A 15,917-nucleotide genomic window follows, 5' to 3' on the forward strand; every position below is an offset into this window, starting at 1 on the left:
AGGTGCTTTTCTTTGTGTTTAGAAAAGATTTCTATTTATTTCCTCATTTTTTCCCCTCCCCTGGTTTATAAATATGCCCAGCAGGGCAGGCAGCCAACCCAGTTCCCTTCACTCTCGTCCCAGTTAAAGCCACTGGAGTTCCCACTTCCCCAACTCCCCACAGCCCCCAAAACCGCTGCCAAAAACAACTTCAGGCTTTTCCTGGTGGAGCCCCTGGACTGGGCAAGGGGTTGGAGAAGGGAAAAGAAGAGGAGAGGAGAGGGAAATCCTCCTTCAGGCCTCGAACTCGAACTCGAAGTACTGGGGATCGAAGTAATGGATGCGGACGTAGCCATCCTCACCCCCACTGCTGTAGCTGCAGGGAGGAAAGGCAAAGTCAGCAATGGGAAAGGCAGGAATGCTGCTGGCAGCAAAAAAATGGCAAGTCTGGCCTCCCCACCCACTCCTGAAACTGATACAGGAACCACAAAGGGGAAAAAAAGATCAGGGATGTGGCCTGAGTGCGGGGCAGGGTGTGAGAGACTGCCCGGGCTGGCTCAGAATGGGAGGATCCAGGGGCTGGGTCCATTCCCAGCACAGAAATCCCCTCAGTCTGGTCATATCCCAGTTCAAAAGTGGGATTGGGTGGACTGGGGATGCTGCAAGATCCCCAGGGAGGCTCTCACCTCTTCCCATCAGGGTGGAAGGCCACGCTGTTGATGGGCCCAAAGTGCCCCTTGACTCTGCCAAACTCCTCCTCAAAAGCCAAGTGGAAGAACCTGGAGGGAGGAAGATTGAAATTGTCACAAACCCAGGAGGGACACCACAGAACCCTCAAAAACGAAAGGAAAAAGCTCCAGGGTTCCTCCAGCACTGCCAACTTCCCAAAGGAAAGGGAACAGCAATCCTTGAGAGTGCTCTGGGTGAGGATTTCCCCTGCCAGAGGGAAAAGGACCAACCTGGCCTCGAATTTGCCAATCCTGGTGGAGGTTGTGGTCACATCCATGGCCTCCTGCCCTCCTCCCAGCACCACCTGCAGGGGAAGGAAACCAGAGGAATCACAGCCCTTCCCTCTGGGATTTGGGGAATCCCGGCATCACTGAGTCGGGAAATACCCAAGATTGAGCCTGGCATTGAACTTGAAACCAGTTTAGAGCAGAGAGTGCCAGGTCCAGAGGTTCCCTGGACACTTCCAGATGTGGTGATTGCCCCCAGCACTTCCCAGCAATCCCAAAAATCCCACAGATCCCACAAATCCCACAAATCCAGCAGCAGGCCTCCCACTCCCTGAGGAGCTCTCACCTCCCTGCCACACTCCCTCAGAGCACACAGAACTCAGCTCCCACTGCCTGCCCCAGCAAAACTCCCCAGGCTCATTCCAGAGCCCTGGATTTGGGCTGGACTGGGAACACCCACGGGGCAGGAAGGCCAGGATCAGAGAGGGCCTGAGGGAGCTCATCCTTACGTGGTCAAAAATGGGGGAAAGGGCTGCAGAATTCACCGGCCGCTCCGTCCGGAACGTCTTCAGGTGCTCCAGGGACGTGCAGTCAAAGAGCTACGAGGGGAAAAGGAGGAATTCATGGATCAGCTGGGCCTCACCTGCATGGATGTTCCCTCTGCAAGCTCAAATCCCCAAAAATATTCCCCCAGAAAGGAAAATCTTCCACCTTCCAGAATCAAACCCGCGAACGTTCTGCAGAAATACCCAAATATTTCATTTTCAACGCTCAGCTGTTCATTTAGAACCTCTCCTTTCTCACTGAGCATCCCCAGGGAGCAAAACCCTGTGGGAGAGCAGAGATCCTGCCAGGAAAGCTGCAGGAAAAGCTGACCTTGGCTGTGTTATCCTTGGAAGCAGTGATGAACATGGTCATGTCCCGCGAGGTCTGGATGTCATTGATTTGCTTGGTGTGCTCCTTGATGTTGGAGAGCTGCTCCCCTGACTGTGGGGGAAAAGGAGTTTTCAGGGAGCTGGAAAGGGATTCCCTCATGAAAAATAACCTGGAATGGAAACCCTGGAATGCTCTGGGTGGGAATTTAGGAGTGGATTCAGTTCCAGGTCGCTGCTCTGTGTCACTTCCAGCCTCGCTCAGGGCAGCCTCAGATTTTAACAGGGGAAGGGAAGAGGGATTTTCAGGGAGCTGAGAAGTGATTCCCTCATTAAAAACACCTTGGGAGAGCATGGAATAAAATCCTGGAATGCTTTGGGTAGGAATTTAGGAGTGGATTCAGTTCCATACCCTGTGATGAGGTGAAAATTCCAGCCTTGCTTGGGGCAGCCTCAGATTTTAAAAAGGGGAGGGGAAGAGGGATTTTCAGGGAGCTGGGAAGTGATTCCCTCATTAAAAATAGCCTGGGAGATCATGGAATAAAATCCTGGGAGAGCATGGAACAGAATCCTGGAATGCTCTGAGTGGGAATTTGGGAATGGATTCAGTTCCCTGCTCTGTGTCACTTCCAGTCTCACTTGGGGGAGCCTCAGATTTTAAAAAGGGGAGGGGAAGAGGGATTTTCAGGGAGCTGGGAAGTGATTCCCTCATTAAAAACAACTTGGGAGAACATGGAATGGAATCCTGGAATGCTTTGGGAGGGAATTTAGGAATGGATCCAGTTCCATGTCCCTGCTCTGTCACTTCCAGTGTCACTTGGGGCAGCCTCAGGTTTTACCAGAAGAGGGATTTTCAGGGAGCTGGGAAGTGATTCCCTCATTAAAAACAACATGGAACAGAAGAGATCATGGAATAAAATCCTGGGATGCTCTGGGCTGGAAGGGAATTTAGCACAGATTCAGTCCCACACTCAGCGCTGTGCCAATCCAGCCTCGCTCAGGGCAGCCCCACATCCCAATGATCCTCACTGACGCTGCTCCTGCAGCCCCCAGCCCCCAAATCCCATCCCTGCTCCCCCTGGGAATGCTGCCAGGCTGCCCCAGGCCCTGACCTTGGCACTGAACTGGTTGAGCTCCCCGTTCTCGTGGCCAGCGATGATGAACTCGCCGAGCGGGCCCCACACGGCGCTGGTGATCTTGGAGTCGCTGCAGGGAATCTTCATGTAGGGCTCGTTGTTCTCTGGGGAAGGGGCAGATCAGCCACCCAGGCCCCCTCCTGGCCCTGCTCAGCCTGGATTTGGGGTTTTCCAGCCTTTCAGGGGGGATTCCTTGGGGGTTTTTATTTGTGGAGATCAGATTTGCAGGGACAGCGTTTGGGAAATGGGGATGAAGGATTTGTGTCCTTGCTGATGTGATCACCCCCCAGGCACTCCCAGCATCCAAAAGAGATTTCCAGGGGCAGCATTTTGGAAATGGGAGAAGGAATTGTGTCCTTGCTGATGTGATCACCCCCCAGCCATCCAGCAAAGAGATTTTTTTTTAGGGAAATTCACTTTTCAAGTGCAGGAATTCAGGGTGCAGCACTCCCACAAATTGGCTCTCCCCTGCTCCTGATGCTGCTGAGGTAAGAGGGGCTCATTTGGGATCTTGTAATCCCCTATAAAATTAAGATTTATCCTTTTATGGCCCTGATCAGCCTGGATTTGGGATTCTCCAGCCTTTCAGGGTGGATTCCTTGGGGGTTTTTATTTGTGGAGCTCAGATTTGCAGGGACAGCATTTTGGAAATGGGAGAAGGAATTGTGTCCCTGCTGATGTGATCACCTCCCAACCACTCCCAGCATCCAAAAGAGATTTTTTAGGGAAATCATTTTAGGAGACTTTTTAGGGAATGATTTCAGGAGATTTTTGAGGGAATCATTTCAGGAGATTTTTTTAGGGAATCCTTTCAGGAGATTTTTTTAGGGAATCCTTTCAGGAGATTTTTTTAGGGAATCCTTTCAGGAGATTTTTGAGGGAATCCTTTTAGGAGATTTTTTTAGGGAATCATTTCAGATTTTTAGGGAATCCTTTCAGGAGATTTTTTATGGAATCATCTCCTCTGCTCCACCCCTGAAAACATTCCGGGCCAATGTGGGACAGGGGAAGGAACCCCTGCCGGTGAGATTTAACCCCCAAAGGCCCGGTGGGATGGGTTCCCTGGCCCCTCACCGATCTGGCTGGGGTCCCTGAGGTCGAAGAAGCTGACAAAGCACTGGTAGCCCATCTGCTTGTCCGTGGAGAACATGATGATGTTGCCTCCAAAGTCGAAGCCGCACGTCCTGACGGCCGAGCTGGTCTTCACCAGGGCCAGCTGCTTCCCTGGGGGGCACAGAGCAGGGGAAGGGGCATTTCCAGGGAGATGGGAAGGGGTTCCAGGTTAAAAACACCCATCCTCATTGGGAGAAGGGGTTGGAATAGAATGGAACCCTGGAATGCTCTGGGAGGGAATTTAGGAGTGGATTCAGTTCCAGGTCGCTGCTCTGGGTCAATTCCAGCCAGGCTTAGAGGAGCCTCAGATTTTAAAAGGGAAGAGGGATTTCCAGGGAGCTGGGAAGGGGTTCCCAGGTTCAAAACACCCATCCTCATTGGGAGAAGGGGATGGAATGGAATGGAACCCTGGAATGGAACCTGGAATGCTCTGGAACTGAATTTAGGAGTGGATTCAGTTCCAGGTCGCTGCTCTGGGTCACTTCCGGCCTTCCAGATTTAAAAAGGGGAGGGGGAGAGGGATTTCCAGGGAGCTGGGAAGGGATTCCCTCATTAAAACCACCCATCCTCATTGGGAGAAGGTGCTGGAATAGAATGGAACCCTGGAATGCTCTGGGGAGGGAATTTAGGAATGGATTCAGTTCCAGGTCCCTGCTCTGGGTCACTTCCAGCCTCGCTCAGGGGAGCTCCAGATTGTAACAGGGGAGGGAAAAAAGGAATTATCAGGGAGCTGGGAAGTGATTCCCTCATTAAAAACAGCCTGGGAGAGCATGGAATAAAATCCTGGAATGCTCTGGGTGGGAATTTAGGAGTGGATTCAGTTCCACACCCTGTGCTGAGGTGAAAATTCCAGCCTTGCTGGGGGGAGCCTCAGATTTTAACAGGGATGGGGAAGAGTCCCAGGACTGTCCCAGGGGTGTCCCCAAGGGGTGACCCCAGGCTCAGGACTGTCCCAGGGGTGTCCCAGGGGTGTCCCCAAGGGTGTCCCCCAGGCTCAGCACCCTCCCAGGGGTGTCCCCAGGGGGATCTGGGTGGCCTCACCTGTCTCACAGTCCCACAGGCGGCAGCTGTTGTCGGCAGAGCCGGTCAGGACGTGCCTGGTGTCCCCTGGTGTCACCATTAAGGGAAAATCAGCCCCAAACTCCCCTGCCCAGGCACCCAGAGGAGGTTTCTGCACCCAAAAAGGGATTTTGGTTTTGAGGGAAAAATCTGCCCCAGGGAATGCAAGTGTTCCCATGGTAAAATCCCATCTTTTCCCCAGGAAATTTAAAAGAAAAGGTTCAGCTTCTTGCATTTAAACAAAGTTCCACACTTTTATCTCATCTTCCCAAATGTCCAGAGAAGCAGCAAAAGGCACAACAAACCCAGATATCCACGGGGATGTTATCCCAAAAGGGAAAACACCCAAAAAATGGGAAAAGAGGCAGCAGAAGAGTTTAAACGCTGCTCTCGGAGGGGAAAACGAGGAGCAGCCGGAGGAGAAGCCGGGAATGATTCAGCCACTAAAACACGGAATAAAACCGGTCTGGGATCAAAGGATACAGTCAGCATCCACACACCACACAGCGCCCGTGTGCCCATTGTAGGTTCCCAACCTCTCGCCGTTCACCGAATACCAAACATTGACAATCTGCGAGGAGGGGGAAAAGAAAAAGAAATTAAAATTAAGGATGAATTAATGAAGGGGGAATTAGCGGGGGTGGGGAGCACTCACGGGATCCTTGGCCACGGTGAAGAGCAGGTCTCCCTCGCGGTTGTATTTGATCTGAGTGATGGAGCGCTCATGGCCTTGCAGCAGGATGGGCTTCTGCAATTAATGATTAAATAACAGATGAGCGCGGGGAGGGTAAAAAGGGGGAGGACGGGAGGCGAGCGCGGCCCGCGGTCCGAGGCTCCCGGGACGCGGCCAAAGAGCCCCGGACCGGGGGCGTGGAGCCGCGAAATCCTCGGTGGCGACCACAGCCCGCGACCCCCGAGGCCGCGGCGATCCCGCGCTCACCATGGCGGCCACGCTGAGGCGGGAGCGGGGCGGCACTTCCGGGATGGCGGCGGCGCGGCGGAAACGCGTCACGGTCTCCATGGCAACAGAGCTGCTTCCGGGAAAGCAGGAAGTGCGGCGGCGTCGCCATGGCGACCGCGGGTGAGGGGGGAGTGATGGCGGCGGGGAGGGTTTGTTTGGGAAGGAGGGATAACGTGGCTGGGGGGTCCTGAGGGGGTGCGAGGGCTCCAGGGGAGCGCGGGGAGGTTGGGGAGGGAGGTCGGGATCTTGTGGCAGGACGGGAGCGTGGAGTGGGGAAGGAACAGCCGGTCCCGCGGGCAGGGACAGCCGGCACCGGGCCGGGCCGCTCCGAGCGCCTTGGGCACTGCCCGGTGTTCCGCAGGGCAGGCGCTGGCCCTGGCGCTGGTGGCCGCGCTGTGGGGCGGCACCGGGCCGTTCCTGAGAGCGGCAGCGGCGGGCATGGAGGAGCGGCGGGGCCGGGGCCGCCTGCGGCAGCTGCTGGCGGAGCTGCGCTTCCTCAGCCTCAACGGCCAGGTGAGAGCCCTGATAACAAACAGACTAAATAACAAATGGCCTAAATAACAAATAACATTAGTAACAAATAGACTAAATAACAAATAGCCTAAATAACAAATAACATTGGTAACAAATAGCATTAATGGCTTTCTGTGGTATTTTCTGAGTCCCCCGTCGTTGGGATGAAATTGTGAATCTGACTCCATGTTCTTAGAAGGCTAATTTATTATTTTATGTTACTGTATTATATTAAAGAATACTGAAGGATACAGGCAGAAGGGTTTACAAGATGCTGATGAAAAACTTGTGGCTCTCTCCTCAGAGTCCTGACAGCCTGACCCCGATGGGCCAATAAGTGAAAACAATTCCCATGTTGGATAAACAATCTCCAAACCACATTCCAAAGCAGCAAAACACAGGAGAAGCAGATCAGATAATTATTGTTTTCATTTTTCTCTGAGGCTTCTCAGCTTCCCAGGAGAGAAACCCTGGGCAAGGGGATTTTTCAGGGAATGTGACAGTGACAGCTTTATTTCTAATTGATGTGTTCTGCAAGTTATTATTAATCACAAAGATGCTGATATGATACAGTTTGTAATCCCTTTAAACTGATTTTTAGTGTAGTGTAATATGTCAGGTTTTGTGTGTGTAGAATAATAGCGTGAGGAATATAGCTTAGACCTTGTGATATTATTAAAGCAGAAACTGTGTGCTGTTGAATACTTTTATTTCTGTAACTAACAGTGTCACATAGCTCTGTATTTGTGGATTGTATTATCTGAACCATAACAGTAACAAGAACCAGGACACCGAGAGAAAAAATAAACTTTGTTTTTAACACTGTCCTTCCTGAAACTCCGATTCCCCGTCCTCAGGGGGCTGTTCCTGCAGAATTCCCACCTGTAATTCCCACCTCTGATTCCCACCTGTAATTCCCACCTCTCTCTGCCCCGAGCTGGGCTGGCACTGCCACCCCCCAGACCCTCATCCAGCCCCGTGTTCCCCTGCAGTACCTGCTGCCCTTCCTGCTCAACCAGGCTGGATCTCTGCTCTTCTACCTCACCTTGGCCTCCACAGGTCAGTCCCTGCTGCTGTTTTTTTTTTTGGGGTGGTTTGATGGGATTTTGTGGGTCAGGCCAAACAGGAAGCAGCTCCCTGGGAGTGATCCCAAATAAATCAAATTTCTGCATTTCAGACCTGTCCCTGGCGGTGCCACTCTGCAACTCCCTGGCTTTGGTTGTGACCTTGGTGACTGGGAAATTCCTGGGAGAGGACATTGGGGGGAAAAGTGAGTCCCACTTGGAGCATTTCCTCAAGAAATCAGCTTTTATTGGATTGAGATGATTTGGTTTGATTTTTAATGCATAACTTCATTTATAATCTGAAGACACCAAACACCCCACAAGGCTCGAACTGGGTCAGAGCAGGGAATTGAAAAGGGAAAGGGAATTGGAACAGATTTTTGGGCAGGGCTGGTGAATTTAAAGCCAGAATTGGCTGTTTTAAGCTAAAAGGATTTAAATTTCCCTCAGGAGATGTTTAACCATGAATAAAATGCCCCCATGGAAAAGGAGTGGCCCAAAAGTCACCCTGCCCTGCTCAGGTGATCAGGAAAGAGCAGGAAATGGGAAATTTCAAAGTGCAGGAGCTGGAGGTTGTGGTCTGAGGCAGATTCCCAGTTTGTCCCCAGTTATTGATGATGATTTGTTCCTCCCCAGGAGCCGTGGCAGGAATGCTGCTCACCATGCTGGGGGTGTCCCTGTGCCTGGCTGGGGCCTGAGGCAGCAGCAGAGGCTGAGCCAGGGCTCCTGCCCGGCCTGGGGGGGTCCTGGCTCAGCCCCACCTGGGAAGGTGTTTTGGGATGGATCCCAAACAAAACCCACGGGCTGCACTCCCAGGCTGGCCCCACTGCAGGGACAGCAGCCAGGTTTGTGCCTTAGGGGGATCTGGGGCGCTCTCTGAAGAACACAGGGATTGAACTGGCTTGTCCAGCATGGGAAGGGTAAGAAATGGTTAATAAATTATCCAGTGTGACCTCCTGGCACGGATGGATTTTTGATTAGCCCAAACCCTTCTGACCACCCCTAAACCCTTCACCAGCCCCTCACTGAGCCTAAACCCTCCCAGCCACCCTAAACCCTTCAACCAGCTCCTCACTGAGCCTAAATCCTTCTGCCAAACCCTAACCAAACCCTTCCAGCCACCCCAAACCCTTCTGACAATCAATCCCAAACCCTTCTGAGCACCCTTCTGCCTGTCCCCAAACCTCCTGTGCATCCTCCTGAGGACCCCAAACCCTCCCTGCCGAGCCCAGCCCAGTTCCCACGGATGCAAAGGCTGCAGCAGAAGTTGTGGCCACATCCCACAGCCCCAGAGCAGCAGGAACCACAGGGCTCTCTGATCCTCCAGGATTTATCCTCCAGGATTTCTGGATCAGCAGCTCGTGTCCCCCCCCTCCCTGCCCAGGTGCTGTCACCTCCCTGTCACAGTTTGGGAGGTCCCAAAGGTCCTGTCCTGGACACATCAGGAGAAACCAGGGAGCCACACAGGAAAAGATTTTTTTTTATTCACAAAAAAAATAAAAGGAATTCCAGAATTCCAGAGCAGGATCCACATCTGCAGTGGGGTCGGGGCAGGGAAGCACAGCACCATGGGGGAAGTCCCTGAGGGACCTGAGATGTCCCTGGGATGTCCCTGGGTGTCCCTTTCTGAGGAACCTGGGATGTCCCTGGGATGGATGTCCCTTTTTGAAGGAGCTGGGATGTCCCCTGGGTGTCCCTTTCTGAGGGAGCTGGGATGTCCCTGGGTGTCCCTGGGATGTCCCTGGGTGTCCCTGTCTGAAGGAGCTGGCATGTCCCTGAGCTGAAGGAAGTGACAAAGCACCAGGTGCTTTCCTGCCTGTGCCCCAGGAGAATCCCCAGAGGCAGAGGAAAGGCAGGAAGGAGCCTCATCCCAAGGCTCAGGGCTGGGCCTCCCTCCCCACTCAGCGCTCCAGTGCTCCCAAAAATGCCCTGGGACACCCTGGAGAGTGCAGAGCACCCCAACACGTTCCCATGTGGGATCCCCACAGTCCTGCACCCACAGCACCTGCTGGGAGTGACATCCTCCTGTCCCCTGGATGCAGCCCAGGCACAGCAGGCATCTCCTGGGGTGGGGTGGGATGGATCCCTGCAGGATCCCCACGGCTGATGGTGTTCAAACATCCACAGAAGGATTTTCTTCCATTTTTCTGGAGTGAAATCCCCCCTGTGCCATCAGGGCTGCTGCTGCTGCAGCTCCAGGGCTTCTCCACAGCAGGCCAGGAACTGGGGGATGCTGCTGGCATGGTCAGGAACACCCAGCTTCTGCCTCAGCAGCAGGAACTGCAGGGAGACACAGCCTGCTGGACATGGCTCCACATTTCCTGTCTACTTTCTATGCATTTCTTTATATTTTCTATTTATTTTCTATGCACATCTTTACATTTTCTATCTCTTTACATTTTCTCTTTTATATTGTCTTTGATATTTCATTATATTTTCTTTTTCTTGATATTTTCCTTATATTTTCTATTATATTCCTTTATATTTTCTTTAATATTTTTAAAATATTTTCTTTGATATTTCCTTCATATTTTCAATTTACTTTATATTTTCTTTGATATTTCTATTTTCTTTGATATATTCCTTTATACTTTCTTGGATATTCCTTTATATTTTCTATTTCCTTTATATTTTCTTTTATATTTTCCTTTATATTTTCTTGATTCCTTTATATTCTTTCATATTTTTTATATTCTTTGATATTTCTATTTCCTTCATATTTTCTTTGATATTTCCTTTATCTTTTCTATTCCTTTTATATTTTCTTTGATATTTTCCTTTATATTTTCTTTGATATTCCCTTATATTTTCTTGGATATTCCTTTACATTTTCTATTTCCTTTATATTTTCTTTGATATTTTCTTTGATATTCCTTTATATTTTTAAAAACATTCTCATTTATATTTTCCTTTATATTCCTTTATATTTTCTTGATTCCTTTATATTCCTTCATATTTCCTTTATATTCTTTGCTATTTCTTTCTATTTCCTTTATATTTTCTTTGATATTTCTTTATATTTTCTTTGATATTTTCTGTGCTATTTTCTGTGATATTTTCTCTGCTTTCCCTTCACATTTTCAATCCTTTCCCCAGCCCCATCCCTCACGTGTTTCCTGCTGGCAATGGCCTGTTGCACCCACAGCAGCTCCAGCAGCAGCCGAGTCCTGTGCGCCTGCAGCTCCCGGCGGGGCAGCCCCTGCAGCTCCTCTGGGATTCCTGCCCAAAAAACGGGAAAAAACCCAAAGCTCAGCCCTGGGGGGGCTGCTCCAGCCTTCCCAAAACATCCCTGAGCTCTGCTGGCCCCCAGAGCTCAGCCCTGCTCCAGCCTTTCCAAACTATTCCCAAAATATTTGGCGTTCCTCACCTGGGCTGGCTCCCAGCTCGCTGCTGTCGCTGTCCCACTCCAGGGCTCCTCCTTCCTCCTCCTCCTCCTCCTCCTCGGGGCTTTCAGCAGCACCACACCCCAAATCTGGGGGGATTTGGGGGTTTTTGGGGTTTGGGGGTGTCCCCCGGGGCAGGGGGGCTGAGGGGGGGATGTTCCCACAGCTCCCACCCCGCTCTGCTCCACCAGGATTCAGCTTTTCCTGTTTTCTTCTTTTTTTGTTTTCTCCTGGATCCAAGGGTTTGCCTGGAGAGGGCTGGAAAAGAGGGGGGGAAAAAAAGGAAAAGAGGGGGGAAAAAAATCCCAATACAATGGGAGAGGGGGAAAAAATACGGGAAAAATATTTTTTAAAAAAATCAAGAAAGTGCAAAAAAAAAAAGAGAGGAATAGGAAGAAAAGATGAAGATGAATAGGAAGAAAATATAAAGGAATATAAAGAAATATAAAAGAAAATATGAAGAAATATAAGGGAGTATAAAAGAAAATATAAAGAAATATCAAAGAAAATATAAAAGAAAATATGAAATTAAAATATATCAAAGATAATATAAAGAAATATCAAAGAAAATATGAAAAGAAAATATTAAAGCAAACAAAATAACATATATCAAAAATATAAAGAAATATAAACATATCAAAGAAAATATTAGAGGAAATATATAATATATAAAGAAATATCCAAAAAATCAAAGAAAATATTAAAATAAACGAAATAAAAGATATAAAAGGAAATAGAAAGCTCAGGACAGGTGGGACAGGGAGGGAGGAATCACCTGGGCGGGCCGGGCTGCACCTGGAGCGCCAAATCCTGCGGGGGCAGGGCCGGGAGCGTCCTGCGGGCAGGGTCACACGGTCAGCGCTGCCACCGGGCCACGATCCCGCTCCCGGGGGCGTCCCCGGTGCCGCTCCCGGTGCCCCGGTGCTCACGGACCTCGGGGCCGAAGCGCGGCCGGGGCAGAACGCGGCCGCTCCAGCGCAGCTGCCTCAGGTCGCCCTCGATCTCCAGCACCACGGCCTCGAACTCCTCCCGCACGCTCCGCAGCCGCCGCCGCAGCAGGAACCCCCTGGCACGGGCCTGGCACGGCCCGGGGGCAGCGCTGGAACCGAACCGAACCCACCGGGCACCGGCACCGGCACCGAACGCGGCCCAGCCCGGGCGGCAGCGCCGGCTGCAGCATCGCCCCGGTGCCGGGGGTGCCCTCACGGAGCTGCCCTCACGGGGGTGTCCTCATGGAGGTGCCCTCATGGAGGTGCCCGCCCCGAGGTGCCCTCACGGAGGTGCCCGCCCGGTGCTGCCCTTACGGGAGTGCCCTCACGGAGGTGCCCGTCCCGAGGTGCCCTCACGGAGGTGCCCGTCCTGAAGCGCCCTCACGGAGATGCCCGCCCCGAGGTGCCCGTCCCGAGGTGCCCTCACGGGGTGCCCGCCCTCACGGTCCGCTCCAGATGTGCCACTCCAGCGGTCTCATCCCGAAGTGCCCCCCAAAGGCCTCACCCACCTTTCCCCTTCCCTTCCCGGCCCCGCGTCCCCCCCGGGCCCGCCCCGCACCTGCAGCCGGGTCACGGAGCGCAGGAGCCGCCGCCGCTCCTCGGCCTCAGCCCCGGCCCGCGGGCCCGGCACGGCCGCCATGGCCCCGGCGCCGCCTGCTGACGTCATCGGGCCGCGACCGCCGCCGCCATGGCGGGGCCGGGGGCCCGGGCGGGCCCGCGCGGGGGGCCCGGGGGTGGCGGGGACGGGGACGGGGCCGGGGTCAGGGCCCCGCGTCCTCGGGGTCCGAGCTCTCGGCCAGGTGCAGCTTCTGTCTGAGAGCGGGTCAAGGGGAAGCGCCAGCACCGTCACTGTCACCAGTGTCACTGTCGTCAGTGTCACTGTCACCGCTACTGGCATTGCCACCACCGTCACTGTCACCATTGTCACTGCCACCACTGTCACTGCCACCATTGTCACTGCCACCATCGTCATTGCCATCACGGGCATTGTCACCACCATCACTGCCACCATCGTCATTACCACCACCGTCATTGCCATCACGGGCATTGTCACCACTGCCATCACGGGCAGTGCCATCATTGTCATCACTGTCACCATTGTCACTGCCACCACTGTCACTGCCACCCCTGCCACTGTCACCAGCCAAGGATACATGGAGCTGCTGAGCTCTTCCAGCTGTGGGAGCAAAGGCAGAGCTGAGGGAGCGGAGGGGACGCCAGGGAGTGCCAGGCCTGGCGGGGGACAGGGGTGTCACAGCGTGTCACAGAGTGTCACAGGTGCCACTCACGTGTGCCAGCAGCTGGTCCAGGTTCCTGTCGGCCGCCGCCTTCTTCTGCTCCTCGGGGAGCTCCTCCACGCACACGTCCAGCCCAAAGTGCAGCCGCGCCAGCTTCTCCTGCATCTCCCGCACGTGCTCCAGCTGCTCGAAGGAGCACTCCTTCCCTGGGGGCACACAGAACCTTCCAGAACATCCCTGGGCAGCATCCAGCACAGCCCCAGAGCACCTTCCCTGTGGATCAATCCCAGCCCCCAGCGTGTCCCGGATCTATGGATCCATCATCCGTCCATCCATCCATCATCCATCCATCCACCATCCATCCATCCATCCGTCCCCCAGCCCATTCCTTCCCTTGGATCCCCTTCCCAATGGATCCTAAATCCCCCACCCCAAAATTCCCCAGTCTGCTCCTTCCCTGTGCCCATCCCACCTCGTCTCATTCCACGGATCCCATCCCATGGATCAAATCCCATCCCACCCCATCCCATGGATCCTATTCCATGAATCCCACCCCATCCCATTCCACGGATCCCATCCCATGGATCAAATCCCATCCCAAACCATCCCATGGATCCTATTCCATGAATCCCACCCCATCCCATTCCATGGATCCCATCCTATGGATCCCATCCCATCCTAAACCATCCCATGGATCCCATCTCATCCATCCCATCCCATTAATTCCATCCCATCCCATCTCATCCATCCCATCCCATCCCATCCCATCCCATCCCATCCCATCCCATCCCATCCCATCCCATCCCATCCCATCCCATCCCACCCCACGGATCCCATCCCACCCCACGGATCCCCCTCCTCACCGAACGCCTGCAGCTTTCCCGAGTGGAAGTCGCTGAGGAGGCTGAGCAGCCCCCGCTCCATCTCGCACACGTCGGACACATCCGTGAGGAAGCTGTGCTGCAGCGGCGCCCCCCGGGAGCCCCCCGCGCCCGCCCGCGCCCGCTCCCGCTCCTTGCTGGCCCTGCCGGGGAACGCGGCGTTGGCACCGGCACCGGCACCGACACCGGCGTCAGCAGCGGCACCGGCACCGCCCGCTCGGGGCCGCCCCGGTGCTCCCGGGCCGCACTGACCGGCGGGGCCGCGGCCGCTGCCGGGGCGAGGGCAGCGCGGGCAGCGGCAGCGCGAAGGACGCGCTCTTGCTCGGGGGCAGCGGCCGCGGGGCGCCGGCGGGCGGCGGCTGGGCCAGGCAGCTCTGGGGGCTCCGCTTCTTCCTGCGCTCCTCCATGGCCGCGGCGGGGGCGGCGGCACCGGCACCGGGACCAGGACCAGGACCGGGACCGGGACCCGGCGTGCGGCGGACACGGCGCGTGGAGGCTCCTTCCCTGCACGGAGACGACGGCTCGGGGAGAGGACGCGACTGCCCGGGGCACGGAGGGGCTGGGGGAGCCTCGGGACAAGGGGACACAGACAGGAGCACCGGGACCCCGGGTTAAGGAGTGACACCCACGGGCACCGCGAACCGCCCCGGGGCTCGCTGGCGGCGGGAGGACCGGAGCAGGAGCTCGGTCCCCATTCCCGGGGGGCTCCGCTCCCTCCCCGCGCCCGGAGCATCCCCCAGGAGCTCGGCGGGGCCTGAACCGCAGCCGCAGCTCCGGCCGGGCCCCGGCGAGATGGAAAAGAGGATTTTGTCCGCGAAACACCCCGGCGAGAGCGGGACAGGCACCGCATCGGGACCGTCACCCCTTTGTCCCGCCGAGCCCCCCCGAGCCCCGCGCGGCGCCGGGACGGGGCAGCTCCGGGGGCTGCGGAGCGCCTTTGTCCCCTTTGTCCCCTTTTCCCGCAACCTCCGGCCGCCGTCCGGAGCGCCACGGCCGGGACTGACCTGAGCCAGGCCCGCTCCGGCCTCCGGGACCCGATGGACGCCCCGAGCCCGCCGGACGCCCCCCGCCCGATGGACACCGTCCGCACAGCCCGGGATTTGCATTTAAAGGGAAAGGGAACTTCCTCCGGACACCGGGATCAGCCCCGGGATCAGCGTCCCGCCGGCTCGGGAACGGGGCGGGATCCCCTCCCCGAGCCCGCGGAGCCCCCGGGTGGTTCCCGCGCCCCCTCCCGCCCCCCCGGCCGCCGGCTTTACCCCGAGTCCCCTCCGGTGTCCCCGCAGCGCCGCGGGATCCGTCCCTGCTGGAGCAGCCGGGAAATCCAGCCCTGGCGCAGGGCCGAGATTAACAAATCCCGTCCCCCCCTTCCAGCCCGAGCGCGGCTGCTCCTGTAAATCCCGGCAGGATTTTTAACCCATCTTGGACATTTTGGAGCCGATGGGGGCACAAGGGACCAGCCGGGGGTGGGGAAGGGGGTTGGTACCCCCAGGGCCGGGACCCTCAGGGCTGGTGGCTCTTGGTGGCTGCAGCATCCCGGGGAGGGACAGGCCAGGTCACACTGGGGACACCTGAGCAGGGACATGCCATCCCCAGAGCAGCAAAACGTCCCTCCCAGCCTCCCCCAGCTCATTCCCAGGGGAAAGGAGCAGCAGAGCTCCTGGAAAAAGGCAGGAGGAGTTTGTGGGGATTGGGAGTGGGGCTGCTCCACAGTGAGCAGAGCTGTGAGCAGCAGGTGAGCCACGGAGTGCCCAGGTGTGCTGCCCTAAGGGA

General features: G+C 55.3%; 4 protein-coding genes across 5 annotated transcripts; 1 reads left to right on the forward strand and 3 right to left on the reverse strand.

The window, feature by feature from the left end:
• Positions 1 to 20: 20 nt before the first annotated feature.
• Positions 21 to 6,104, reverse strand: EIF3I (eukaryotic translation initiation factor 3 subunit I). The gene is made up of 11 exons (XM_084222663.1): positions 6,056 to 6,104; positions 5,771 to 5,863; positions 5,599 to 5,686; positions 5,098 to 5,163; positions 4,018 to 4,167; positions 2,920 to 3,047; positions 1,812 to 1,922; positions 1,445 to 1,534; positions 939 to 1,012; positions 666 to 758; positions 21 to 355 (listed from the first exon to the last, which is right to left on the reverse strand). The coding sequence occupies exons 1-11, from the start codon at positions 6,056 to 6,058 to the stop codon at positions 274 to 276; spliced, it is 978 nt and encodes a 325-aa protein (XP_084078789.1). The 5' UTR covers positions 6,059 to 6,104; the 3' UTR covers positions 21 to 273.
• Positions 6,105 to 6,166: 62 nt separating this feature from the next.
• On the forward strand, positions 6,167 to 8,612 carry TMEM234 (transmembrane protein 234). The gene is made up of 5 exons (XM_084222614.1): positions 6,167 to 6,196; positions 6,438 to 6,589; positions 7,582 to 7,648; positions 7,767 to 7,859; positions 8,290 to 8,612. Exons 1-5 carry the CDS (start codon positions 6,184 to 6,186, stop codon positions 8,349 to 8,351), a joined length of 387 nt encoding a protein of 128 aa, XP_084078740.1. The 5' UTR covers positions 6,167 to 6,183; the 3' UTR covers positions 8,352 to 8,612.
• A 513-nt stretch (positions 8,613 to 9,125) lies between these two features.
• On the reverse strand, positions 9,126 to 12,692 carry IQCC (IQ motif containing C; the record flags this gene model as incomplete). Its single annotated transcript, XM_084222480.1, has 7 exons — positions 9,126 to 9,933; positions 10,763 to 10,872; positions 11,021 to 11,294; positions 11,812 to 11,871; positions 11,970 to 12,265; positions 12,383 to 12,447; positions 12,535 to 12,692. 7 exons carry the CDS (start codon positions 12,690 to 12,692, stop codon positions 9,826 to 9,828), a joined length of 1,071 nt encoding a protein of 356 aa, XP_084078606.1. The 3' UTR covers positions 9,126 to 9,825.
• Positions 12,653 to 15,458, reverse strand: CCDC28B (coiled-coil domain containing 28B). 2 transcript variants are annotated; one of them, XM_084222609.1, is made up of 6 exons: positions 15,404 to 15,458; positions 14,397 to 14,648; positions 14,127 to 14,287; positions 13,315 to 13,469; positions 13,180 to 13,202; positions 12,653 to 12,838 (listed from the first exon to the last, which is right to left on the reverse strand). In XM_084222609.1, the coding sequence occupies exons 2-6, from the start codon at positions 14,549 to 14,551 to the stop codon at positions 12,787 to 12,789; spliced, it is 546 nt and encodes a 181-aa protein (XP_084078735.1). In that variant the 5' UTR covers positions 14,552 to 14,648; positions 15,404 to 15,458; the 3' UTR covers positions 12,653 to 12,786. The 2 variants fall into 2 exon arrangements, with proteins under 2 accessions (XP_084078735.1, XP_084078734.1); XM_084222608.1 differs by lacking the exon at positions 15,404 to 15,458 and adding an exon at positions 15,149 to 15,226.
• Between the last annotated feature and the right edge of the window lie 459 nt (positions 15,459 to 15,917).

Source organism: Fringilla coelebs, assembly GCF_963513975.1.
Source record: "Fringilla coelebs genome assembly, chromosome: 28".
Classification (NCBI taxonomy): domain Eukaryota; kingdom Metazoa; phylum Chordata; class Aves; order Passeriformes; family Fringillidae; genus Fringilla; species Fringilla coelebs.

What these genes read in the sequence shown, in the direction of transcription:
- EIF3I (XM_084222663.1), bottom strand. An exon ending in TTTCCCCCATTTTTGACCAC is followed by an intron (nt 1,013 to 1,444) that starts GTAAGGATGAGC and finishes CTTCCCCTGCAG; the next exon opens with GTGGTGCTGGGAGGAGGGCA. An exon ending in ATTGGCAAATTCGAGGCCAG is followed by an intron (nt 759 to 938) that starts GTTGGTCCTTTT and finishes TCCTCCCTCCAG; the next exon opens with GTTCTTCCACTTGGCTTTTG.
- TMEM234 (XM_084222614.1), top strand. An exon ending in TCCTCAGCCTCAACGGCCAG is followed by an intron (nt 6,590 to 7,581) that starts GTGAGAGCCCTG and finishes GTTCCCCTGCAG; the next exon opens with TACCTGCTGCCCTTCCTGCT. An exon ending in AGAGGACATTGGGGGGAAAA is followed by an intron (nt 7,860 to 8,289) that starts GTGAGTCCCACT and finishes GTTCCTCCCCAG; the next exon opens with GAGCCGTGGCAGGAATGCTG.
- CCDC28B (XM_084222609.1), bottom strand. Translation starts at nt 14,551, where the DNA reads ATGGAGGAGCGCAGGAAGAAGCGGAGCCCCCAGAGCTGCCTGGCCCAG. An exon ending in GGGAAAGCTGCAGGCGTTCG is followed by an intron (nt 13,470 to 14,126) that starts GTGAGGAGGGGG and finishes GTGTGCCCCCAG; the next exon opens with GGAAGGAGTGCTCCTTCGAG. An exon ending in TGGACCAGCTGCTGGCACAC is followed by an intron (nt 13,203 to 13,314) that starts GTGAGTGGCACC and finishes TTGCTCCCACAG; the next exon opens with CTGGAAGAGCTCAGCAGCTC.